Source organism: Nomascus leucogenys, chromosome 22a (genome assembly GCF_006542625.1).
Source record: "Nomascus leucogenys isolate Asia chromosome 22a, Asia_NLE_v1, whole genome shotgun sequence".
Taxonomy (NCBI): Eukaryota; Metazoa; Chordata; class Mammalia; order Primates; family Hylobatidae; genus Nomascus; species Nomascus leucogenys.
The window spans coordinates 116,757,607-116,784,299 of NC_044402.1; the positions used below are offsets into that span (position 1 = coordinate 116,757,607).

Here is a 26,693-nt window from a genome sequence, read left to right on the forward strand (position 1 = left end):
CCTTTAATGGGTTCATAATTTGATTGTTTTTGTCTACTAAAATTTCCAGAATCATTATAGTTCCCACCACCACCATAGTTACCACTGCCAAAATTTCCTCCTTCATTGTAACCATCATATCCTTCACCACTATCACCATACCCACCATCGTGGTTTTCACATCCTGGTCCACCGTCTCCATAGCCCCCACTACTGCTGTAGGCAGGCCCACTACCATTGTTGCCACCATCACCTCCACATCCATTATATCCACCATTACATCCTCCATAACCACCTCTGCTGCCACCACCTCTACTTCTACCACCAGAGCCTCCTCTTCCACCAAAGTTTCCACCATAGCCAAAATTACTTGCACCACTTCCAGAGTTTCCTCCACAACCCATAAAGTTGTCAGATCCACCTCCATCACCTCTGTGATCCCGCAGACTGCATCTCTTGTTTAGAAAGGGCCTTTTTCACTTTACAGTTGTGCTTGTTAATAGTGTGGTGTTTCCAAACAACAGTTTTATCAATTGTATCATGATTATCAAAAGTTTAAAGGGCATATTCTCTTTTTTTCCACTCTGTCATCCATAACTTGTATGGTTTCAGTCTTGCTGTAGTTTTCAGAGTAATTTCTCAAACTGCGTCTACTTTAATGCCACCAGCAAAAATTTTCTTCACTGTTAGATGGGCACCAGGCTTTACAGAATCCTCTCTAGAAACAACTGTCTTTGGTTCCACTCCACATCCATCAACCTTGTGTGGTCAAGCACACATTGCTATGTCCACCTCTTCAACACAAGAGTAAGCCATAAAACCAAAGCCCCTGGAATGTTTGCTTGGGGTTCCCTCATTACCACATAATCTGTGAGTGTGCCCCCTTTCTCAAAATGTTCTCTTAACCCATCATCTGTAGTTTTAAAGCTCAGTCCACCAATAAACAATTTTCTCACCCGTGCTGGGTTTCTTTGGATCATGGCCTTCCTCGTCTTGGCAGCAGCAGCAGTGACAACAGCCAGAGTCAGCCTAGGGGCGACCAGGTAGTGGTTTTACCTCCATTTTAAGACTAGACTTGCATCCTCCAACTCAAGTTCAACATGGAACTGTGAGGAAGAGACTGTGGGAAGCTTTTTAATAGTAATTCAATTTTTTTTCTTTTTTCTGGATACGGGGTCTCACTCTGTTGCCCAGGCTGGAGTGTAGGGACGTGATCTTGACTCACTGCAACCTCCGTCTTCTGGGTTCAAGCCATTCTCCTGCCTCAGCCTCCCAAGCAGCTGGGATGACAGGCGCCCACCACCATACCCGGCAAATTTTTATATTTTTAGTGGAGACGGGGTTTCACCATATTGGCTAGGTTGGTCTCGAACTCCTGACCTCAGGTGATCCACCCACCTTGGCCTCCCAAAGTGCTGGGATTACAGGCGTGAGCCACTGCACCAGGCCCAATTGTTAAACTAATAAATCTGGTCAGTTTTAAAATTTCTTCTTGAATCCGTTTTAATAATATGTCTTTATAAGAATTTGTTCCTTTTGTCTAATTTTTTAGTATAACATTGATTATTATTCCCTTATAATAATACTTTTGAGATCTGTTCTTTATTTTATTTCTGATTTGGGGATTTTGTATCTTCCCTTTTTCTTGGTCAGTCTAGGTAAAGGCTTATGGATTTTATCTTTTTAATATCCCAGCTTGTAGTTAGTTTTACTGATTTTCTCCATTATTCTCATTTAATTAATTTCTGCTCTGATCTTTATTATTCCATTCCTTCTTCTTACTTTGGCTGTAATTCGCTTTTCTTTTTCTTGTTTCTTAAGGTGGAAGCTTAGATTATTGATTTGAAACCTCTTTTCTAATATAGGCATTTAAAGCTATATATTTCCTGCTAAGCAGTTTTTTAGCTTCACACCATAAATTGCGATGTGTTATGATTTTGTTTTCGTTTAGTTTAAGTATATTCTAATGTCTTTCATGATTGTTTCTTTGACTCTTGGGTTATTTAAATGTGTTCTTAAATTCCAAATATTGAAGATTTCCCAATTTCTTCCTGTTGTTGATTTTTAATTCTGTTGTGATTGGAGATCATACTTTGGCTTCAGTCAGTCTGAATTTATTCAGACTTGTTTTTATGTGGTCTCACATATAGTCTGTTCTGACAGTTGTTCTCTATGGCCTTAAAAAGTACGTGTATTCTCCTGTTACTAGGACAAGTGTGCTGGAAATGTCAGGGCGATTTGGTTGATAGTTTGTTCAAATCTGTCTTTTGATTTTCTGTCTAGTTGTTTTCCATGATGTTTTGAGTATTGAAAGTATTCACCTTGAGACCTTGTGTGCTAGTGAGACCTTTATGATTTTTGTCTCACCCAGCTAAACCAGCTTGGGTCATGAGATCCTAGTTAATTTTTACAGGGTAACACTAAAGAAAACACTGTCAGTTCAGGTAATAGGGTATATTTTAAATAAAGGTCTTCAGGTATTGGCGTTTTAAGAAAAATAAACTTAGCTATGTGTGCTGCAAGATTATGTGTGTTTCTGAATCCTCTGCTTCGAGGGAAAAATTAATTTATATTAGTAGAGGATAAGTTTACTCAGTACTGGAAAAATTGTGTAGATTTTAGGAACTTGTTGGAGCAGAAAGGTGATTAGTTGTGAGAAATGAAAGTCAATTTTAGTGGCAACAGGTATATCAAGTACATCAAGTCTTAGTTTAGTGTTTATAGATTTTGAAAATTTATAGGTTCATTATTCCTTTCATTTGTTTCTTCTTTTGTCCCATTTTTGTCAAGCATGTATTTATTTTGTTTGACTCCTTTTTTGTCTCATGGACTGAGAAGAAAATATAACTAAGGTTGGATTATCCCACAGTTTGCCCTGTGTCTAATTATTCTGAGGTAGATTGTAATGAAGCCAGCAAGACTTATACGTTGGAATTTTAAATGTATGGGATTGTAAGGAGGATAGAAGCCACAAACCAAAGATAAGATATGCCTGCAGATCTGCTTCAAATTCCTGAGGGCAGTAGATGAAATTATTTCTAAGGGCCTTTTTTACCACTGCTCTTTAAGTATATGAGTAATAAAAAGAACAAAGTATGTGGTTCAGAAGGAATAAAAGAAAAAAGAAAGAAAAGGATCAACGAAATAGAAGTATCCTAAGTGTCACCCCATGAAAATTGTCTTCCTGTTGAGAGCTCACTAGAAATAGAAACAATTGTTTATTGTCTCCTTGTGTGACAATCTCTTAACTGTTTCGAGATGATTTACTTGCTCCTTAGGCTTCCATTAAAAATAAGTACATGCTTATATGGGGGAAAATGCAAATAGTAATATAATAGCATATAAAGTTAAAAAGTGGACATCTCCTTCTTTATTGTCTCCCTCCCTTTGAAAGTCTGCCCATACCCACATTCTCTGTCTTCATAGGAATAACCCTGTTCATCCCTACTGATGCCCTGTATTGTGATCAAGATGGTTAATTGTTTTAGGGTATAATAAATTGGGGATATAGTCAGAGACAGTACATTTTGGGAGAACCCTCCATTCCCAGTGGCATCAAGCAGCTTGATCTAAGAAAAGAAAAAGGTGTACACCAAGATGAGATGAGGCATACTTAGTAAGCAATAATAAAACGCCAAGATGTCTTCATGCATATAATCAAGACAATGTTGGATGTGATATCTCATCCCTGTACATCTGCATATATCTCTTACATAGCATGTTATTCTTTCTGCATTTCCCCATTCAATAGAGCTTTATTGTAACCATTTCTGTCTCTGTAAAGTTAAGGGAGGGAGGGGATAAAAGAGAGTTCTAGACTGTGTACTCCCCTAAGTGGCAGCCAGTACTAAATACACAGCTTATGGGTTTAAACTGAACGAACAACAAAAAGACGTGTTCATTCCTTAGGCTTTTAGAGGAGTAAACCAGCGAGGCCTACACCATTTGTTCATCCATTCAACAATTATTTGTTGAATGCCTACTGTGTGCCAGTCATACCAAGATACAGACAGTAAACAAATAAGAAAATATATGTCAAATGGTGATAAGCATTTGTGTTAGTGTCCTAGTGCTGCAGTAATGGAGTACCACAAACTGAGTGCCTTCAAGCAGTGGAAGTTTATCCTTGCTGTTCTGGAGACTAAAGTCCAAAATCACAGGACTGCTTCCTTCTGAGAGGTGTGAGGGAGAATCTGTTCAATGCTCTCTCATAGCCTTTGGTGACAGCTGGCAATTCTTGCATCCCTTGACTTGTAGATCCGTTACTCTAATCTCTGCTTCTCTCTTAACAGGGAGTTCTTGTAAGTCTGTATCCAAATTTGCCTCTTCTTATAAGTATGTCAGTTATATTGGATTAGGGCCTTTCCTAGTGAGCTCATCTTAATTTGATCACACATCTGCAAGGATCCTCTTTCCAAGTAAGGTCACGTTGTGAGGTTTTGGTAAGGACAGGAATGTGGGGGCGGGTTGGGGATACTATTCAACCCATGACAGCACTATAGAGAAAAGTTAAAGCAGGATAGTGGGATAGGGAATGCTGGGTTGAGATGGGCTTATAATTTTATGTAGAGGATCAGGGAAGTCCTAACTGTTGAACTGAGAATTGAGGATAGTGAGAGAGAGAACCTAGTGGGTATCTGTGAGGAGAGCTTTGCAGACAGAGGGAGCAGCATGTTCTTGAGAAGCTCAAGATGAGTATGCTTGGCTAGAAGCATCAGGGAGGCCCGTGTGGCTGGAGCAAAGAAAGTAGGAGCTGAGAAATCAGAGAGCTGGCTGGGGTACATGTCACATAAGGTCTCCTAGACCTTTTGCTTTTCTCTGAGTGAAATATGAAGCCATTGAAGAGTTTGAAGTAGCGGATGATCTGGTTTTATATTTCATACCATGTTGAGGAAAAGGGCAAGGTCGAGGTAGGCAGATGAGTTAGCAGGCTTCGGCGTTAATCCACGTGACCAGAGGTAGTAAGAAGAGGTCTGATTTTTTATCTGTTTTAAAAGTAGAATTGTCAAGTTTTGCTGATCATTTGAATGTAGAGTGTGTGAGAGAGAAAGAGGTTAAAAATAACTCCCAAGATTTTTAGTCTGAGCAACTGGATGAATTGCCATTTGCTGAGAAGGGGAAGATGGTCACGCAGGTCTGGACTTCAGGAAAAAGGTCTGAGTTGTATGTATAAATCATGGAGAAGGAGCCATAGAGACTTTAAGATATGAGACTGAAAGAAATCCTCGAGTAGCGGAGAGGCATGGAATCTAGGGCACAGGTGGAAGGGGTAACTTAGATAACACACAGACAGTTCAGCAAAGGCAATAGGATGTAAGGCAGAATATATGGGTGCAGATGCAGGTAGATGACTACTTTGAAGAAGAATTCGTGGAGGGGCCAGGTACAGTGGCTCATGCCTGTAATCCCAGCACTTTGGGAGGCCAAGGCGGATGGATCACTTGAAGCCAGGAATTCAAGACGAGCCTAGCCAACATGGCAAAACCCCATCTCTACTAAAAATACAGAAATTAGTCGGACATGATGACGTGGGCCTGTAGTCCTAGCTACTCAGGAGGCTGAGGCACAAGAATTGCTTGAACCTGGGAGGCGGGAGGTTGCAGTGAGCTGTGATCATGCCAGTGCACTCCAGCCTGGGCAACAAAGCAAGACTCTGTCTTAAAAAGAATTCCTGGAGGAGGTTGGCATAACCTGGTCCGTTATGGTAAAGGTGGATAGGAGAGTGCCCAAAGAAGGGCATTCTAAGGAAGGCAACCACCTAAGTGATGGCGTTTCCTGATCCTATTAATGGGACTTTCTCCAGAAATAAGTGGTGTTGCTGTTTTGCCCCTTGAGTATCTTTTTTTGTTTTGGAGTTGGAGTTTTGCTGTTGTTGCCTAGGCTGGAGTGCAATGGCGCGATCTTGGCTCACCACAGCCTCCGCCTCCCAGGTTCAAACACTTGTTCTGCCTCAGCCTTCCTGAGTAGCTGGGATTACAGGCATGCACCACCACGCCTGACTAATTTTGTATTTTTAGTAGTGACGGGGTTTCTCCGTGTTGATCAGGCTGGTCTCAAACTCCCGACCTCAGATCATCCGCCCGCCTCGGCCTCCCAAAGTGCTGGGATTATAGGCATGAACCACTGCGCCTGGCCTTGAGTTTCTTCAGTGGCATTTCTGACAACTTTGTATCCATTTCTCTTCTGCTTTCTAATCGTCTTCTAATTTACTTCTCAGGTCTGTCTCTTCCTTTCCATCCTATCACTATCCTAATTCAGGCTTTCATTATTTTATCATTGGACAGTTCCAGCATCCTTCATTAATAACCTTCAAAGTTCTCCTTCATTCCTGCCCATATGTTTGTACAGATTTAACTTCTTATAGCACAGATTTTATTCCGGGTCAGCCCTTATTAATTACTCCCATTCAGTCCCCCATTCAAGGCTTGCCACAATCTGGTCCCATTCTGCCACTCCCGACCCATTCTTATACAGATTCCCTCTCTGAACCTTGTATTCAAACCATATTCCTGCTAATGCCCTTGCAGCATCAGCTTTCTAAAGCTGATTAACTCTTTAAAAAAAATGGCCATTCTTATCTTTATCCCCAAATCCTACTCAAAAGAGATGCCTGTGATTTGAGAACCAGTATATCTTTGGATCCCAATGCCGCCCGTAGTTTTGTTGTAGTATGACTCATTATCTTAGATACTGTTGCTGCTCTACCATCAGTGAGACAAAATGACCTCCATCTGACTTTTTTGGTTTCCATTGCCGACTTTAATAAAACAGTGCTTGGGAGTAATAAGAATTTGAATTTTTGAATTGTAGCAGATTTACTTCTCTGGTTCTTTGGATCAATTCCTAAGTCTTAGCCCCATCAAAGAAGAAGTACAGAATCTAACATGTCTGTATTTTGACCTCTAGGATACTGTAAAACTTTCTTCATAAAATTAGAAAGGATAGAGGGGGAAAAATGCAAAGAAAAAGAAGAATCTGAGAGGTCCCTAAGGAAAAATACCATATCAACACAAGACATTATTTATCAGTTTTTAGAAGGAGTTATCACATAGAATATGGTCTTTCTAAAATTTCTGGTACCTCATATTTCCTTTCAAAAAAGACTCAAAATCTTGAGGCGTCCTAGAAGACTTGTGTGCTGCCTCCCCCTTGTCCAACTTCCCCAAAAGCACATTCAACAATGGCTGCCTGTTTCTCTCCTTGGTAAGGAGTCTGACTCATCATTTACTCTGTTTTTTCAACTGATACCTGCGTTTCAGTTCCATTCAATTACCAACTTTTAATTGGATCCCATTGCCAGATTGATTTTGTGTTCCTGTTTCCTCTTGGCTGCACTGTTACTATGACTACTTAGTGTCTTCTACTTATTTCCTGTATTAGTTTGAGGACATCTACTCAGGTATGAAGCTAGATAGATACTATAAAATTGCTACAGTACCAATCACTATTATCTTGCATTTTTCTTTTCCCCTACTGCTCATTTGGAATGGAATCAAGCATGGTGATAAGGCTCTTAATTCTTCTCTATCAATTTTAGTAAGCATTGGCAAGTTTTAGAATTCTAGGACCTTGGAAAATTGTGGAGACCCTCTTTCTCTGCCCTCCCTAGCCTTCACCCCCCACCACAACACATTCCTTCAGGCATATGGCATATATATTTCCTAAAAAGCTGAAAGATATCATTTCCTCATTTAATTAGAAAGTCTTCCTTCAGTTTCTTTCTTATGTTAGCATAATGTCTTAATATTCTACTTTACGTGTACTCCTTTGTAGAATTGGGGAAAATTAGTTACACTAGGCAGTGCATGTTCTTTGGTCTTTAGTTAACTGCTGTATGCCCTATAAATATTAACTGATGACCTTCAGGCTCTATGGGCTATGTTTAGTGGCTTTTTAATGGTTAAACTGAATATTTTTAATAAAAAATTACAAGACCATAGAATGCCACAGAACCATTCCACTTACCAGGACACTTAAAATTTGCCAGCTGACCTGGGAACAGATCTGGTCATATACCCAAGCTATTTAAGAAGATAAATATTACTCATCAGAATAAAAATGTTGTATTGTGATGCTCTCTTACGTAAAATGAGCTTACAGCCAGTGGGCTAACTGGATATCATTTTTCTAGTTTCTCATTAGCTCCCACTACCATATGTGTTATACAGAGTGAACTAAGGCCAAGAGACCTTCCATATCATTCTTCCTGTGGCTACAAACTAGGATTCACAGCTAGCTCAAATCAAAACAGAAATAAAAGGAGAGAGATCCCATAGTCTGCAGGAATGGATTGTGACAATAAAGACCTTGCATTTACTCTGTTCCTTGTGCCTGGGGTTTTAATTTAACACATCAATGAAAAGGCAGCATTTAAAAAGGGGGGGAAACACCCAGCAGGACTTACTTTTATTTGTGCAATTTGTAAGAAATTACTGCACTTAATGAGAAAATCGTTAAGCATGAAAAAATGGGCTCTGACTGAACTTGTGGAAGTTAAACGGTGAGGTTTTAATTGAGTTTTTAAGTTATTGGTAAGAATAATAATAATAATTTAAAAATACAGGACTGCATCTGTGTGTTGAGGTGGTCAGCACTTTGCATACCTTAGTCCAATTTCCTGTGCCACTGGTCATGCATAATATTATGGCTGTGGTGTTCTCTCTGTCGTGTCTACTGATTTTTCTGTTCTGAAAGGGAAGCAGGGAACTTCTTTTTTGTTAGATGAGGAAGTTTGGGGCAAAGAGCTAGCAGGACAGTTTCTAGAAGGTGGAAGGGCAGGCTAAGGCAAAGAGCAGAGCTATGTCTGCTTCTCAGTCCAGCTGCTTAAAAAAGATGACAAATTTCAGTGTCATTTTCAGTTTACTCAAGCTTATGCTTTTTTCCTAGTTCTCTGTTTCTTTTGTTGCCATCCAGTGATTTATCCTCAATAAGAATATTTCATTAAAGACCATGCAACTAAAAAGCAAGAATACCAAGAGCAAAGAGCACTCTTCAGTCCGAACTCTTTTAGAAGTGGAAGCAGAAAGAAGGGTGTTTAAGAAATAAGTCAGCACTGTGTGTGTGTGTGTGTGTGTGTGTGTGTGTGTGTGTGTGTGTATGTGATTTAGAGAAAAAATATTTAAGATACCTTCTTTTTGTACTTAAAATTTCATAAGTACGTTTGGCTTCTGAGAGGACCAGAATGCCATGGGAAGTGCTCAGTTGCATCCAGTACCTCTTGTTTATTGTCATGGTCCACACAGTTGCATGTCACAGCCATGTTAGACCCAAAGGAAAGGAAATGTATGTAGCTCTAAAGATGTTTCAAGTAGAAGTGAAAACAATATTTTTTTACATAATTTGTTTTTTATAGAAATACAGCTTTTTTTTAAAAAAATTAAAACTTCTGGGAGAAGCTTTAAATATGCTTTTGAACTTCTTCAGTAACTTTTAATTGAATTTCATTGTATCCTACCTCACTAGAAAGAAAGAAACCTGCAAATTTCAGCTTCCCTTACAATTTAAATGATGCCTTGCTAATTTCTGTGTTTTTGAGATGGAGTCTCACCCTGTTGCCCAGGCTGGAGTGCAGTGGTGAGATCTTGGCCCACTGCAACTTCTGCCTCTCAGGCTCAGATGATTCTCCTGCCTGAGCCTAAGCTTCCTGAGTAGCTGGGATTACAGATGTGCGCTACCACACCCAGCTAATTTTTGTATTTTTAGTAGATGGGGTTTCGCCATATTGGCCAGGCTGGTCTTGAACTCCTGAACTCAGGTGATCCGCCCGACTCGGCCTCCCAAAGTGCTGGGATTACAGGAGTGAGCCACTGGGCCCAGCCTGATGCCTTGCATTTCTGTCTCCTGGAAGTATCCAATTCATAAAACGGGCCATCCCCTTGTGAGTTCATAACACACTGTGCCCTTAGATCCCCTCCTCATCCTCCCTTCTTCTCTGTATGCCCTGCACCTGAGGGAGGTGTGGGCAGAGCTGGCTCCTGTAGGTTGCATTTCCCAGGCTCTCGTGTCTAAAGACTTCCTACTGGGTTCGGCATGAGAGATACTGGTGGGAAGTAGGGAGGGAGAAACCAGTGTATCTCTTCTTCCCTTTCTATGTTTGGTAGAATCTTTGGTCCTCAGTGTCTTCAGCTCCCATAGGACAGATCCCTGAGCTCTATTTATACCCTTTCTTTTCTTTTTCCTGTGTACCAAGGGATGCTAAGGGTTTCTTGCTGTTACCAATCCCTGGGTTACAGCACCATTCTCAGTTGACTTTAACACACTTCATAACCTGTGAAACAATTGCTTGTCTTAAATCTCCTGTGTTAAATATTTGGAGTGATTTATATTCGTTGTGTTGGACCCTGACTGATATACACACCACCTCAACCCACAATGGCCAATTTATGTCCGATAGTAAAGAGGCATAAAGAAAGTCTGTTTTTGATATGTTTCTTAAATTGCCTGTGTTAAAACAGACTTTCTTTCTTATCAGGCAAATATCTTTTATAAGTTTCTGGCTTAAACAATGATTATAATTTACATCTGGATTTAATTTATGGTAGACTGGACTGCTTGCCTAGAGTTTTATTTGCTGATGGGCATTACTCCTTTTTATTCTCTTAATAATGAACTACTTGACCTTATACTTATTTTGATTTAAGTGCTTGATTTTTATTGTCACTTTTAATTTTGTGTTATAAAGATGCAATTGTCATTGGCTATATAAATTTGTTTTTTCCTTTTCTTTCTTTCTTTTTTTTTTTTGAGTTGGAATCTCACTCTGTTGCCCAGGTTGGAGTGCAGTGGCATGATCTCGGCTGACTGCAACCTCCACCTCCTGGGTTCAAGCGGTTTCTGGCTAATTTTTGTATTTTTAGTAGAGACTGGGTTTCACAATGTTGGCCAGGCTGGTCTCGAACTCCTGACCTCAAGTGATCCATCCTCCTTGGCCTCCCAAAGTGCTAGGGTTACAGGTGTGAGCCATTGCGACCGGCCATAAATTTGTTCTTAACATTTAAAATTTATTTAACTGCTGACATTTGCAAAATGTACAGCATTTCAATAAGTAACATTTACATGAGGCATTGAGAAAGTGAGAAGAATTAAATTGGGAAATATCCTAAATGATGGCTGAGTTCAGCCAAATCATTTGAGGTGTCTTCACAGTCTTTTATATATAATGTGTGACAGATGAGGGAACCTACTGCTTTTTGGGCTCTGTCAGATGGAGGAGAAAATCCCACAATAAATGACTTCCTTTCACTTTGTTGGAAACATCTTTGCAAAGAACAGAGGTAGTGAGTAAATGTAAAGGCAGAGGCAGACATGCACATGGCCCTGGATGTTTTGACCTTGGTGACTGTGCAATGAGAGGGGAGGTGTAGTCCATGTTATAGGACTTTGGGTGGTTTTGAATGTTTTCAGTAGAGAAGCAGAATGTGTATTTCAGATTAAACAAGAAAACTTTGCCATTTTCCTCTTCTGTAACATTTCTAAATCTGGATAACATTTTGAATATGATTCTGAAGTATTGTATTGAGACTAATTTTGGGTGTCAACATCTGTATTCATTTAAGATACTGGGTTAGTATATGATGCCCATATCTAAAGGTTTTGCATTTTCTAAAACCTCAAAATCCAAAACAGACATTTGAAGTAATCCTGGAAATAAATGATAGCCATTTGCCTGACTTAGTATCCTAAGATGGATGGCCCTTCCAATGGCCATTTTTTATTTTAGCTACTAATGAGTATTATTGAGTCACTGACTAATTTTGAAGAGCATTTTGGTGAATTATAATTGGGGCTGTGATTTACTGAGTTTGAAGACTGATAAGCCATTCCTTAGCCCTGTAATTGATGTAGAAGCAGAGAAAAGCACCCTGATGATCAGCATTTCCTTTATGTGGGGCAGGGGAGTCAAAAGCATATTCCAGCCAAATATTATAGAATATTATTTTTTCAGCCATTTCTGCATTTTACTTTTATTAAAAATGGCAGGGAAATGTGAAGTGCCACAAAACTTTGGAAATGAAGTCTCTTGTCTACATCCCTTTTGATACTCCGTATATTCAAGCATCATCCATCACAGCTATTCCATGGTGTTAAATGGTTCGTTATAGTCAGTGAACCACAAATATAGTCTGGGTAGAGGGACAGAATTTAGAATCATGGACCAGATTTACAAGCCATGTAACTGAATATTCCTAGAAGGCCAAAATCTGGTTCTTTGTATTCATTGGGTTTATTGGAAGTTTGGATATGTTTATCCGTCTGTGTTTCTGAACCCTCTGGAGGAGAGAGCAGAACAGTCTAACATGTAAATAAGAAAAACTAAATGCAAATAGGCCCACAGATACATTAGGACTTCATTTTTTTACAAAGAAACTGGGTATTGAGACTCCTGCTACTTCCTTTTACAAAGAATTTATGGTGGACTGGACTGCCTTCTTTCCTGTATCATTGCAAATGGATTGTTGGCTTGGGTATTTATTTTTGTTTCTTTCGAATATTTTTCTCTGTAAGATAGCAACTGTGTTTGTGTGTGTGTGTGTGTGTGTGTGTGTTTGTTCTATCGTATTTCAGGATAAAATGAGTCAGGAAGCTGGTGTTTTGGTTTTTTGTTTTGCTTTGTTTTTTTGCAAAGCAATTTAGTACCTGTGTAGTCGTTTCATGGGCTCCCAGCTCTTAGGATTCCCTGTTTTTATCCTTAATTGCCTATGCTCTTCATACTCTTCCTTGTAGTCTTTATGCAATAGTTTGGACACAGCAGACAACTCTTTCCTTTAAATAATCTCTTCTCTTAGTAACTGTGATGCCATGAACTCCTGACACACACACACACACACACACACACACACACACACACACACACACACACAGTCTGTCTCCCTCTCTCTCTCTAACTAATCCTTCTTAGCCTCCTTCTTCAGCTCCCTTTCCACTATCCAACCGCTAAAATTTCTTCTTTCTTCTACACTTTCTAAGGAGTCAAACTGTACCCCTACCTCAGGACTCTCACACATACTTCCTCTTCTTGGAACTCCCTTTCCTCCAGCCATTTTCTGTCTAATCCTCACTCTTTTTTCTTCCCCTGTTTCTGTCCGTGTATGAGGCCATTTGCTTTTCTCCAAACACAGCTTGTGCTTTCTCACCTCTCTTCTTCATACTTAGGCTAATTCTGTTTCCTACTGTGTAATTGCCAAATTCTGTTTTTCATTGCCTAGCTAAAAAGCCATGTTGATTTGTGAAGCTTTCTGTAATCACCAAAGATTTTTTAAAAATTCAAACCAATTAATATATTTCCTTAAAACTCATAGCCCTCTTCACATTATTTCCCAGTGTTAATTTTATGTATATGCATTATATTCCCTATTCAACTGCAAACTCCTCAAAGGCAAGGGCCTTATCTTCAACTTAATTCTGTCTCCCACAGAACATAACATAGTATCTTCTACATAGTAGTTGCACAATAAGTATATACTATCAAACAAAGAGAAACATTTACATTATAGCTTCCTAAGACTTCCTATTCTCATTTCAAAAGAAATGGAAAATTTAGAGTCTCTAGGATTATTGCCCTTGGCCTGTAAAGGTTTTTATTTGTGCCCAGATATGTAACTTCGAGTGAACTTTGTATCAAATGATCTGGGAAAGTACACCGCTTTCTGTTATCAAACATTTCTGTTATTTTGCTTTTCAAGCGAAAAGGGGAGATAACTTCTGTTTGCTTTGAGCTTTTGTTGATGGTTTTCTGCTCTGCCTACTAATCAGGGTTGTATTATTTACCTTGTTTAAAAAGGTTCATCTGAACATTCTCTCTCTACTTTGAATTGTAGTTGGATATTAATTCACTGCTGCAGGATACGTTGGTAAAGATTTCCGAAATTGCAGGGAAATGTTTCTTTAATCCCTCAAGTTTGTTAAGTGCATTCTTATAATGGAGATCATAATCTCCGAGTTGGTAGAAGGGATGAAATGGTTACTGGGGATATTTTTCCCTTCCTGGAAAATTGCTGTATTAAAAAATACTTCATCCGGTTTTTTAATCCTTTCCACATGCTGTATGGTCCTTAGGAAATAAGTAGATTCTTAGCACCAATTTCATGTTTTTAATAAGGAAGGCGTTGAGTAATGTTCAGGTCACTGAGATTCACAGAGTTAGTGGCCTGGGGCCTTTATTGGTAAAGCTTGAAAGTAGTTTTCTTTAGCATTGTGCATACACAGGTAGCTACTAGAATGCTCACAGGTGGCTGTGATTTGGGGAAACATGCAGTCATAGAATATCTTGAGCATTCAGCATAAATTGCCAAACAGCCACAGCTAGTGAATGGTTTCAGGGGACAAGGGAGAGGAGCCTTTAGGCATGAATACCCACATCTCCCTGATTTGTTCTTCCACACACAGATCTTAAGGGTCAGTTTTGATCTGCACAGCAAGTTAAGTTTCCTCATGACTTTTAGATTTGCTTTTTCCTCTGCTTTTTATTCATACTGAAGAATTTTTTGTTTCTTTGTAAGGTGTAATCTACTTTGGAAATGATAACACTATGAATGCATTTTCTCTTTCTGTAGCATTTGTGACATTGCTTGCTGACAGTTACTGTTTATTAAGTATTTGTGGCTTTTGGAGTAGTGAGCAATAGGGAGAATATTCAAGTCCAGCTAAGGGCGTAAGATAGATAGTAATGATTTCTCATTCGAAAGGGATATTTTGTTAAGACTAGGGCTGATCTTTTCTAATTTAACCTTGGATTGGTAGAAGATGGGGTGTCCCCTGGCTCATTATTTTTCACTGCCCAGCGCTGTTAGACAATTATCCTGAGTAGAATTAGGGGAGGGACTAGAGGATCTGTTTTCTGTGAATACAATAGGAAAGGCAGTTTTGAATTATCCAAATGGCCCCTAAATTCTGGGGGAAAATAAAATAACAACAGCAGTTTTAAAAACAACTACAACCTAGGTTCTGACATCCCAAAAAGGAATATTTCAACTATAATTCTCAGCATTTTAGAAATTAATTTCTTGACAAATATCAATAGGTATTATTCAGACTTTTCAAATACAGAGTTTTGAAATCAGAATTTTGCATCTCATCTCTCCCCTAAAAGAAGTATGGCAATTGTGCTTGCTGACCATGAGGCTTGTGAGCTATAATACATACTTATAGGCATAAACACAGAAGCATACCCTCGCTCAGGCATCACTCAAATCTAAGAAAATTTGTTGTCTTATGTTTTAGCGAGTAACCAGCTCATAAATCACATCGAACAGTTTTTGGATACTAATGAAACACCATATTTTATGAAGAGCATGGACTGCATCCGAGCCTTCCGGGAAGAAGCCATTAAGGTAATGCTATCCTAGCATCTCTTTTCTTCCTAAACAGTTGGCGACTATCACAGGGAAAGAGGCATACAGCATCCTGGAAATGAGCCTTGGCCGTGGAAATTATCATTCTCAATGTGAATAGCAGTGTATGCCAGTGGAACTAAAAATGACTTAAACTCATGTTACTATCACTGTCATTTCTGAGATGGGATAAAGATGAGTAGGTAGGGTGTTTTATCCCTGAAAGTTGGCTTTTTATTGTACTGAAGCCCTGGCCTTTGCTTTCTGTTCCTATTTAGGGAACCAAGGAAATTTCCATTATAACCTCTGGTGGCCCACTCATTAATGTAAAGGATGGGCTATTTTAGGGAAATGGATGGAAAATATATATTGGTATAATTATTGAGAAAGATTTTATGAAGACAGGAGTAGGGATCTAAATGTCAGGAAAAAAAAAGAACACTGACAATAAGTTCCTCCCATACCTTTTGTGTGGGTTTTGTCTGTTTGATTGTTTTATTAGGAATTGTTAGAAAATTTCTAAAACTTTTCCAAATTATGTATAGGCTTTTATATCTCTAGGTAAGAGGTGAGCAAGTTTAAATTAGAAAGCAGATTTTTAAAGTGGGCACAGTTGTAGTATATGTTCTTGTGTGGGTACTTATTAAATACTTGCTGAACGTATGAATGAATTAATGCTTAAATAATTTAGGTGCTTACAAAGAGTGACAAGAAAACGGAAAAATCATTAAAATTAGATTCAATAACAGATTCAGAAGTAGATGACCTGAATACTCTTCAGATAAAAGACAAATTTTGGAAAAGTAGAGTCAGGACAAGACTGTAGATGATTCAGTTGGATGGAGAAAGATTTGGTTCGATGGAAAGAGATAGTAAAAGTGTATTGCTTTTTTAAAGCACTACCCAGGCTAGATGGAGTGTCTTATAACACCTCTGTGCATGGTTGCCACCCAGTGTCCTTAAAAAATACCAGGTCACATTGTATTTATTAAAAAAAAAAAAAAAAATAGAAGAGGAGCAGAAGAGACTTCAATGACATATCATTCAGTCTTAATGGAGAGATTCTTATTTTTTCTTTTCCTTTTTTTTTTTTTTTCTCGAGACGGACTTTGGCTTTTGTCGCCCAGGCTGGAGTGCAATGGCGGATCTCGGCTCACTGCAACCTCAGCCTCCCAGGCTCAAGCGATTCTCCTGCCTCAGCCTCCTGAGTAGCTGGCATTACAGGCGCATGCCACTACGCCCAGCTAATTTTTGTATTTTTAGTAGAGACGGGGTTTCACCATGTTGGCCAGGCTGGTCTCGAACTCCTGACCACAGGTTATCTGCCTACCTTGGCCTCCCAGAGTGCTGGGATTACAGGGGTGAGCCACTGCACCCGACCAAGGGATATTTTTTGAACTGTAAAAAGATTATCTTTAAGTTTTATGGAACAATTAGGAAAATGAGAATACTGGCTAGTTATTTGGTTCTATTAAGGAGTTATTAATTTTTTATATGGTGTTAATGGCATGTGAGTGTTTTAAAAGAGTATATATTTTCTATATTTCATACAAGAATATTTATAAATGAAATAATTTGACTGAAATTTGCTTCAATATAATTGGAGGGTTATGGGAGAAGAAGGTCATAGTATAAAGGAAGCAAGATTGGTTTGGTTGATAATTATTTCTTTATTTTATTTTTTATCTTTGAGAAGGAGTTTTACTCTTGTTGCCCAGGCTGGATCACTGCAACCTCCGCCTCCCGGGTTCAAGCAATTCTCCTGCCTCAGCCTTCCGAGTAGCTGGGAATACATGCGCCTGCCACCGCACCCAGCTAATTTTTGTATTTTTAGTAGAGACGGACCCATGTTGGCCAGGCTGATCTCGAACTCCTGACCTCAGGTGATCTGCCCGGCTCAGCCTCCCAAAGTGCTGGGATTACAGGCATGAGTCACCATGCTCGGCCTGAGTTGATAATTATTGAAGCTGGGTTATGAGTGTGTGAGCACTCACTAAATTGTTCTGTTTTTGTTTGGGATTTTCTATATTAAATGTTAAAAACAAAGGGCTAGGCCACCACAGAAAAACTGACTCTAGGAAGCTCTGTGCCTTCCACAGATGGAAGGATTTCTGGTCCCCAGTGAACACACCTCAGTTTGGAATGCCAGCTTCCCATGTACCAAAGAAGAACATTTTATTTTTTTGTAATAAATAAGGCGATTCAGACCAAACTTTGGTTTGGGGTGAATTTGTTTTTGTGTTTGCTCTGACTTGCTGCCTCCTCTACCCCAACTTGCTACCACAGTTTTCAGAAGAGCAGCGCTTTAACAACTTCCTGAAAGCCCTTCGAGAGAAAGTGGAAATTAAACAATTAAATCATTTCTGGGAAATTGTTGTTCAGGGTAAGTTGTCATTTGTCTTTTTTTTTTTTTTTTAAAGTATTTTTAAAATACTTATGCTATTTTATTCTAAATATACATATAAATTCTAAATATAAACTGCATTGTATAATGAGTTACGTGGGAAACGTGATGACTTTCTATATGGCTTTGGGAAATGCTCAGTGTTCGGTGAACTCAAACTCTCCCTTAATAAGCATAAATACAAAGTGATAAATAATAAATAAACACGTAAGTTCCATCTTAGACTCTTTACGCAGCATGACCTATTTCAGGGCTATGCCTTTCTGTTTGTTGAATGGAGCAGCTGTGTGGGTGAATATTGTCCTCTTTCTCAGATCCTTAGGCCATTTTAGTCCTGCTGGATCCACAGCCCTTTGGTTGACCTCACCCAGATTTTATCTCCCTGCTACTTTTCATTTACCATGTTCTTGGACTTTCCGTTTCAGCAGACCAGCATCTTCATGCTCCAAAACCATTCATTTCCTCACTTGCACAGCAACCAATGCAGGTTAAACCCAGAAAGAAGACAGCACACATTCTTTCAGTGTTAGGCTTGATCTTTGCTTTTTTTCATGCCCTTTGCCCCACCTTTTTAAAAACATGACCTGATTTTCTTTTAGAACCCAGGTATAAGATATTACTTGTTTAAAATACATATTATGAAAATGATTATGTTTATGAGATAAACTTTTCACTTTTACTAGAGATGCAAAATTTGTTTCAATCTCTCTTTCTGTGCAAATTCTATATAAAAAGAGTTGCATACCTATCTATCCATCTTCTAATGGGCAACTCTTCATCACACAGGTAACTGTTTTCCTGACAGTTAATTTTTCAGCCCTTTAACTTCTGCACTGGAGAACAAAAGGAATTGGAATGGGTAGTGAAGGGGGCTTACTCAAATCACTTTTGTGTCTCTGCTGTTGACCCCGTAAATGAAGGAGATTGGTTTTGGTATTTATTGAATGCCTATAGCATATTATTTGCTGAAAAGAAACTTACAGGTCATACGCAAAATCCGTATTTTCTGATAGCTTATACGCCACTGAGAGAATACAGATGACCAAGGCCATGCATAGGTACAAATGGATGTTAAATACATGTGCTTTTCGAACAGTACATCAGCCATTTGATGTAGGAAAATAGGAAGAAGAGCAAACTAAATAGTAGATTTTCTACCCTTGATTTGCTCTTACTGAGCTAAAATTGATAAACTGTCCTAAATGATAGACATGCCCCTTGATGAAGACCATGTTTTCTTCCTCCCTAGTCCCCTGGCCAGTCTATCAATAGCCAGTAACATGGCCACAAGACGAAATGCGTGGCTTGGTTCCATATTGGGCACCTGATGTCTTGGACAAAAGCATACAGTCATTTAATTATCATTTATTTATTGAGTTTCTGCTATGTTCTACAGTAAGTCCTCACTTAATGTTGTCCATAGGTTCTTGAAAATTGTGACTTTAAGCAAAATGACACATAATGAAACCATTTTTTTTCTCCTCAGTGTTATAATGAAACAATATTATTCAAGGACCTACTTTTGTTTCACTTAAAGTCACAGTTTCCAACAACCTATTGATGATAGTTAAGTAAGGACATACTGTACATTGAGGGAAATATAAAGATTTATAAGACTGAGTGTCTGCCCTTGAGAAAATATATTCTTAGGAGAGAGAACATGTGTACAAATAGTTATATATGACAAGAGCCATTTCAAAGTAATAAAGTGATCTGAGATTTCTAAAGAAGGGGAGACTTAACGTAGAGTTGATCAAGGAAGGCCTCATGGAACACGTGGCATTTGACATGCGGCCTTTATTGCTTTTTACACAAGCAAAAACTGGAGAAAAGATAATTTAAGATGGTCATTGTTAATTAGTTCGCCTTTATAGTTTTATAGAACAGAGCACCTTTATAGTTTTAAAAATCTCCAGCTCAAGCTGGGCACAGTGGCGCATGCTTGTAATCCCAGCACTTTGGGAGGCCAAGACGGGAGGATCACTTGAGCCCAGGAGTTCGAGACCAGGCTGGGCAACATAGTGGGACCCTGTCTCTCTAAAAAAAAAAAAAGAAATCTTCAGCTCAAAGGTGGGAGGAGGTGTGGTGGAAAGGAAAATGGGATTGGGGTTGATTCTTTGTGTTTTGATTTTACTCTCTGAATTACTTTTTAGATGGAATTACTCTGATCACCAAAGAGGAAGCCTCTGGAAGTTCTGTCACAGCTGAGGAAGCCAAAAAGGTATTGAGGGGTAACCCTTTGTCTTTAGTTGAATTATTATAGTGGACTTTATTTTCTTGATACCCTCGAAGAAGTTAAATTTTATGGGTAACTAAATTAGTGTACTCATTTTGTATTCAATATGTAAATTGCTTCAACCACAGCATCCTCATGGGAGAAATTATAATCTTACTCAGTTTCCTGTAGGCTGTGGTTATATTTCTGGAACTCACCTATAATCCCAGCTTCAGTACCTCTAGAGCATGCTGTTGAACTCCATAGTGCACAAACTTAACCTCTGCCCTGGTAAAGGTTATGAAATCCACAGTGATTCCCACCCTGGCCACACATTAGTTACCTGGTGAGCTTGTTCTTTTCTTTTCTTTTCTCTTTCTTTCTTTTTTTTTTTTGTTAATACTGATTAAAAATCAGAATTACCCTAGAGATTCTGTCTGAGATGGGTCCTGGGCACAGTTGGTTTGTTTGCATTTTAAAACTCCTCAGGTGATTGTATTGTATAGTGAACAGAGAAACACTAGTATTCTAGCATAAGGGACATCCAGGTATTTTCAGTAAAAGACCCCATGCAGTCCCCATGAGCTTTTTATTCACACACATTGTTAGGCCTAGGCCTCCTTGTTTGGTGTGTATTGAATCTTATTCAGCCATGAGTCAAATACATGCGGTTATTTAGTTCAGTAATCCTTCATTGTACCTCAAGGTTGTGATGAAATTTTAATGAATTAAGTTGAATAGCTCAAAAGTATATACTTCATAACATTCAGTTTCAGTTACAGTCACTGACCGATGTAGTTCTTCTGGCACCTGACAGCTCTCAGTTACTAAGCTTCTACGATATGCTAGGCACTGTGCTGGATGATAAGACAGCACCCCTGCCCTCTAGAAGCTCAGGCAGTTAAAATGGAGCAGAGGGAAGCAACGGAGACTCAGAAAATAACTATACACACTAAGGGAGAGCTTGGTCTGGGGCTGGTGAATAGGAATCTGTTAGGGAAGTGACAGACACAAAGCTGAAAATGTTAATCAGATGGCTAAATTCAGGCCAAAATTTAAATATCTTCAATTTTCAACTCAAGAAAGGCATTTGGCAGAAACCATAGTATGGTTTGGAAGAGAAATTAAAATATACAAGAATTTTTATTAAGCACTTTGCCTGGCAAAAGATTTTTGTTAAAAAGAGAAACAGATGTCATCCCTACTTTCAGGGAGTAGCATCCTGGAATTTTTGAAGCAAGGTGGTGATTATATCTCAGAAGGGGTTCCGTGGTGTCTGTACCCTCTCTGCCACAGTCAATACTGAGCACCATGGGCTTGAGTATGCCATTTAACTGTTTGGTTTTATTTATATTTGTCACTTTATACAACGTTTGATAATATCTCCTCATTGAACTGGGCTATTTCAGTCAAGGTTCTCCAGAGAAACAGAACCAAGAGAACATACATGTGTGTGTGTGTGTCTGTGTGTGTGTATACACATACACACACACATAGAGAGAGAGAGATTTATTGGCTGAAATTTCAGAAATTGGCTTGTGTGATTGTAGGGCTTGGCAAGTCTGAAATTTGTAGGACAGGCTAGCAGGCTGGAAACTCAGGCAGGATTTCTATGTTACAGTCCTGAAGCAGAAACCTCAGCTTTTGCTCCTAAGGCCTTCACTTGATTGGATGAGATCTACGAATATTACTAAGATTAATCTTTGCTTAAAATCAGGTAATTTTAGATGTTAATCACATCTACAAAATACCCTCACAGCAACATCTAGAGTAGTGTTTGATGGAACAACTGGGGACCACAGCCCAGCCAAGTTGACACATAATATTCATTGTCACATGGTGTGAAGACCTATCAATCAATTTTTGCTAAACAAGTAAATCGGGAAAAATATTTTTTGTCATTGTTACATTAAGAAAATTTGTTATCCAGGTGACAATACATACTAGGGTTTTTGGAAGAAGTGAGGAGCCGTGACCTAAAAAAGCTTGTGTTTCCTCCCAGCAGCACATCTTAACCAAAGATGTTCCAGCTAAGTTAACCCAGAATATTAGACAGGAAAGAAATCTGAAAACATGATGCACTTGCAAATTGTGCAAGGCTTGTTCTGTAATGCAAATAGGTTGTCTTTGAAATGTAAAGGCACTGAGCCTAAGCATGAGGAATTTTAATGTCTAATGATGAAGCTATAGAGAGAAATTTCAGTTAATGACCAGGTAGGTATAAGATGGTGTCCCTAGATAATTCTGATATCAGAACTGATGTCAGTTGTAGTTTAAGACAACTCTCCTGAGGCAGGAGAATTGCTTGAACCTGGGAGGTGGAGGTTGGGGTGAGCCGAGATCGCGCCATTGCACTCCAGCCTGGGCAACAAAAGCGAAACTCTATCTCAGAAAAAAAAAAAAAAAAAAAAGACAACTCTCAAAACTTCACCATCTTTGAATAGAGAGAACATCAGTGGAGAGAATCTCTTCTACTTCAGCCACGGGTTGCCTGGCTCTGACTGGCATCTTCTTCCTTTTAGAGCATAGTGTTTCCATAGTCAAGGCACAGAGAGTGTGCTTCCAGTACTACCAGCAAAACTGAACTTCACTGTCATGGCAGATAAGAAGTTAGGAAATTCAGCATAAAATGTATTGAGTACCACCAGCTCTGTGCTAGGCACTTTGATATATATTATCTGATAGCCTCCAAAAAAAGTACATTGCACATTCACCTAGCAGACTCTTTCACACCATTTCCTTTTTTTCCCCACATTTATCAGTGCTTTAGCCAATGTAGTATGTATACCAGATGTTTATATGACACTTTGACTGCTAAAGAACCATTCACATTGTATGGTGTTTGTCTAGAACACTATATACATCATATCTAGATAATGGTAGAAAATAAGAGTAGTAGAATTTTACTGGTATCCAACTCCCGAACCAAACAGCCCAGTATTATCTCTGTAATCCTCACAATGATCTGCTAAGAATTGGCAAGAGCAGGAACTACCATCCCTGTTACCACTGGGAAGCCAAGCCCTAGAAAGATAAAGTGGGGTTACACTTTGAGCTCACAGAGGTAGCAAGAGGATTAAAATGCACGTTCCTTTGCACCACACCAGATCTTCATTTTCAAGTGGATTAAGTTTTATAAATGGAATCTTGAACCAATCATTTCTAAAATACAGTACTCCCTGTCTGCTTCATCTCAACAAATGACTTTCTGGCCTAGAGCCAGGTGGTGGTTAGAATAACCTGGAAAGTCATAGAGTAGACCCTGTAATTTTGACTCATCTTCAGTGTACACTGTATTATGTCTGTCAGTTCTCGTTAGTATAGTGCTGGGTACCCCCACCTGTCACTATATCATGGCTGACTGTGAGATTATGCTTTTGTGTCTGCTTTAATATCACATGAACCCTTTATTTTGTTTTCCAGGGTGAAAACTTGATCCTTTGTATTAAAAATGCTTTTATTTATTTATTTATTTACTTATTTAGAGACAGAGTCTCACTCTGTTGCCCAAGCTGGAGTGTAGTGGCACGGTCTCAGCTCACTGCAACCTCTGCCTCCCAGGTTCAAGCAGTTATGCCTCAGCCTCTCCAGTAGCTGGGATTACAAGTACGCACCACCCCACCCAGCTAATTTTTGTATTTTTAGTAGAGACGGGGTTTTACCATGTTGGCAAGGCTGTTCTCAAACTCCTGACCTCAAGTGATCTGCCTACCTTGGCTTTGCAAAGTGCTGGGATTGCAGGCGTGTAATCCCAGCCATGCCTGGCCTGAAAATACTTTTAAATGGCATCTGTTGATTTTTGGAGAGAAGTGTAGAAGGGAGAGTGTACATAATGGGGAGAATTGCAGAGGAAGATTCTGGCTCAAGGAAGCTGATTTCTTGTGGTTTTAATAGAAGAGACATGCTTTAGCTATTTCTCTTAGCCAAGTGAGAGAAATATAATCACTTTTGACCATGTACTGAAATATTCATTTGTATTGCCTTCAAATGTTCAATTTGGTCACTTCCCAAATAATCATTTAAGGAAACTTGACTATAATCACTGAGGTTAAAGAACAATCCTCACAGTCTATTTAAATTCTTTTGAGGTATTTCCCATAAGTTATTTAAAGTTAGCAAGCTGTCAAATTCTTGCTATTAAATGTTGACATTTGAAAGGAAATAATTATCCAGGGATGTTCATTTTAAATGAAAATTATAACTTTACATTTGTATAACATCTTAAGAGCTATTACCCTCCAGTTGTTCTAGAAATATGGGGATTGTATGATTCTTTGAGAAATAGAAGGAAGTCAGCTCTGCTACAGAAATAGAAAGTTTTTGCATGACATAAGTTTAGACAGTCACTTTAAGTTTCCCGGTACCTCTTATTTCATTTTGAAACCTAGGCATAAATCATTCTTTAATGTTCATTTTTATTATCATTATAACCTGTCAGTTCTTCCACTTTTTCTGTTTCTAGTTTGTATGATTAGATACGCCATTAGCATTTGATGTCTGGTAGAATCTTTGTATAGCCTTTGTGTGCCCTTCATCTATCAGTTCTCCCAGCTCTGTAGTGGGCAGAAGAGGTAAAGTGATGTGTCTGAGAGCTCACAGTAAGTCACTGGCCAGGAATCTAGTTCTAGCACTGCCCTAGTCCTTCATTCTCCTTTAGTATTGAGAAAGCAGTAAAGGAAGAGGATTTATCCCCATGGCATTGGGATCATTATTTTTTTTTTTACCAGATTCCAAGAGGCTGAGCTATATCTAAATAATCATTTGATGTAAGCTCTATGAAAAAAAAAAAATCATTATTTTAGCACTTGTTTTTCTTGTAACTGCCTAATTTATCCTTCTTTATTGTTGTTGACATTTATGGATTTTCCACCTTAGTATCACAGACATTCATAGATAGCAGTGTGGCCATTTTACCAACACCCCTGTCTAGAGAGGTAAAGTTTTCTCTGCCTCACAGCAAGCTAGTGGCCAGCAGAACTGACTGGAATCCAGACCCCCAGATGCCCGCTACGGTCACCTTATCACCACACCATGGCGCCAGCTCTTCACGCCTTCACCTTATAATGCCACCAACCACATCTACCTAGAGAAAGGATGCTCATGCTCCCTTTTTCAAGAGTACATCCAGTTCTGTGTGTGAGAGTGCACAGGAATTCTCCAAAGCTTAGTGAAGGATTGAAGACAAAGGTTAAGAATCATTTCTTGAGAGCAGTTTTGTCAAACTGCTGGCCCCTGTTGGACCCTATGACATTTTTCTTTGCTCCTTTCTGCTTTCATTTTCTGCCTTAATTCTCTGGTGTAGTTTGCTAGCACAAGAAAAGTAATAATGAAAATATCACAATGTTACCCAATATTTATTTAAGGCTTGATACATTTAAGATATGATATTAAATTTTTTATTGAGGTAGAACATGTATACAGTAAATGCACAGATCTTAACTGTGCCACTTACACATTCATGTACCTGGGTGCTCACCACCCAGATCAAAATAATAGAACATTTCCATCACCCCATAAGCCTCCCTGGTACCTTCCCAGTCGGAAGCCCCCATCCCTTGAGGTAACCACCATTCTGACTTCTGTCACTTGAGAGTCGTCTGGCCTGTTTTTGACCTTCATATAATTGGAATCATGCCTTTTTTCATCAATTAAGTGATCATAGCTATGTAGTAATCCCTTTTATGATTTTACCACAATTTATTCATCCATTCTCCTAGTGATGGACATTTGCTTGTTTGTCCTTTGGCAGTTATGAATAGAGATGCTGTGTATATTCTTGTACATACCACTTGGTGGACATATGTTAAATGCATTCCTAGGAATTAGAACATGAAACTTACAATACCATAACGAATTTTTTCATTCTCTATTTTATCTGAGACTCAAGAACCCCTAAGATAGGTATGGTAAGTAGTAGTATTCACATTTTGTTTTTGAGGGAAATTAGTTATGAAAAGGTCAGGTGGCTGGCATAGGGTTCCTGAGAAACTGACAGGGTTATAATTGTGTTCTCCACACTAGGCTGCAGGATTTCCCTCTTGCACCATATTAGTGTTTATAGCATCCGTTAAGCTACAAGTGGCATTAATGAAACCCAAATATATGTCATTTTAGGCAAAGTACATGCAAACTGACTTTTATTCTTTTTGATGCTTTTTTACACATCTAGATTGTCAGTAATCCTTTGGAATCACCTGATGGTGTTGGAAACAACCCAGTGGAAGTCATGTGTTTTTACTTTGGGGGTCGGTTAGGGTCTGAGCACAAGATGATAGTCTTTTAGTCTTATGGGGGGATAGGACTGGCAGTTTCTATATAGAGGTTATTGATTTCATTACTCTGCTTGTGGCCAGGATTATATTTCAGTGTACTTGAAAAGTAGTAGATTATCCATTTCATAAAGTTCTCCAGGTAAGGAGGCACTTTTATGGTAACCCCAGGTAAGTGATGGTGGTTTGAGGAAGAAGGAATATGTCACTCACACACATGCCCTGCCCTTTCTATCTGTCTATTCTCTACTTTCTCAGCATATTGCAGAGGGAAAGAACACACGAGAAAAGATGACAGTTGACTCCGACCCCTTTCTGCAGAAGAGATTCGGAGAATCTCTTGCTTTTATTGAGAAAGCAGGACAGTCATTGAGTTCTCTGCTCTATCTTGCTTCCTTGTCACTGCGTGGGCTAGGATTACTTGCAGTTACAAACACTGATGAGGACGAGTGATACGTGGAAGAGATCAGCCTTGCCTGGGGCATTGGGAAGGATAA

At 39.0% G+C, this 26,693-nt stretch overlaps 1 protein-coding gene across 1 annotated transcript in view; it reads left to right on the forward strand.

Moving 5' to 3' along the window:
- Positions 1-26,693, forward strand: part of XRCC5 (X-ray repair cross complementing 5) — a 97,337-nt gene that overhangs the window by 66,253 nt on the left and 4,391 nt on the right. The window contains exons 17-19 of the mRNA XM_003254047.3: positions 15,199-15,308; positions 17,595-17,691; positions 19,866-19,933. Of these exons, the coding sequence (XP_003254095.1) occupies positions 15,199-15,308; positions 17,595-17,691; positions 19,866-19,933 (275 nt within the window). The remainder of the gene's footprint in view (positions 1-15,198; positions 15,309-17,594; positions 17,692-19,865; positions 19,934-26,693) is intronic.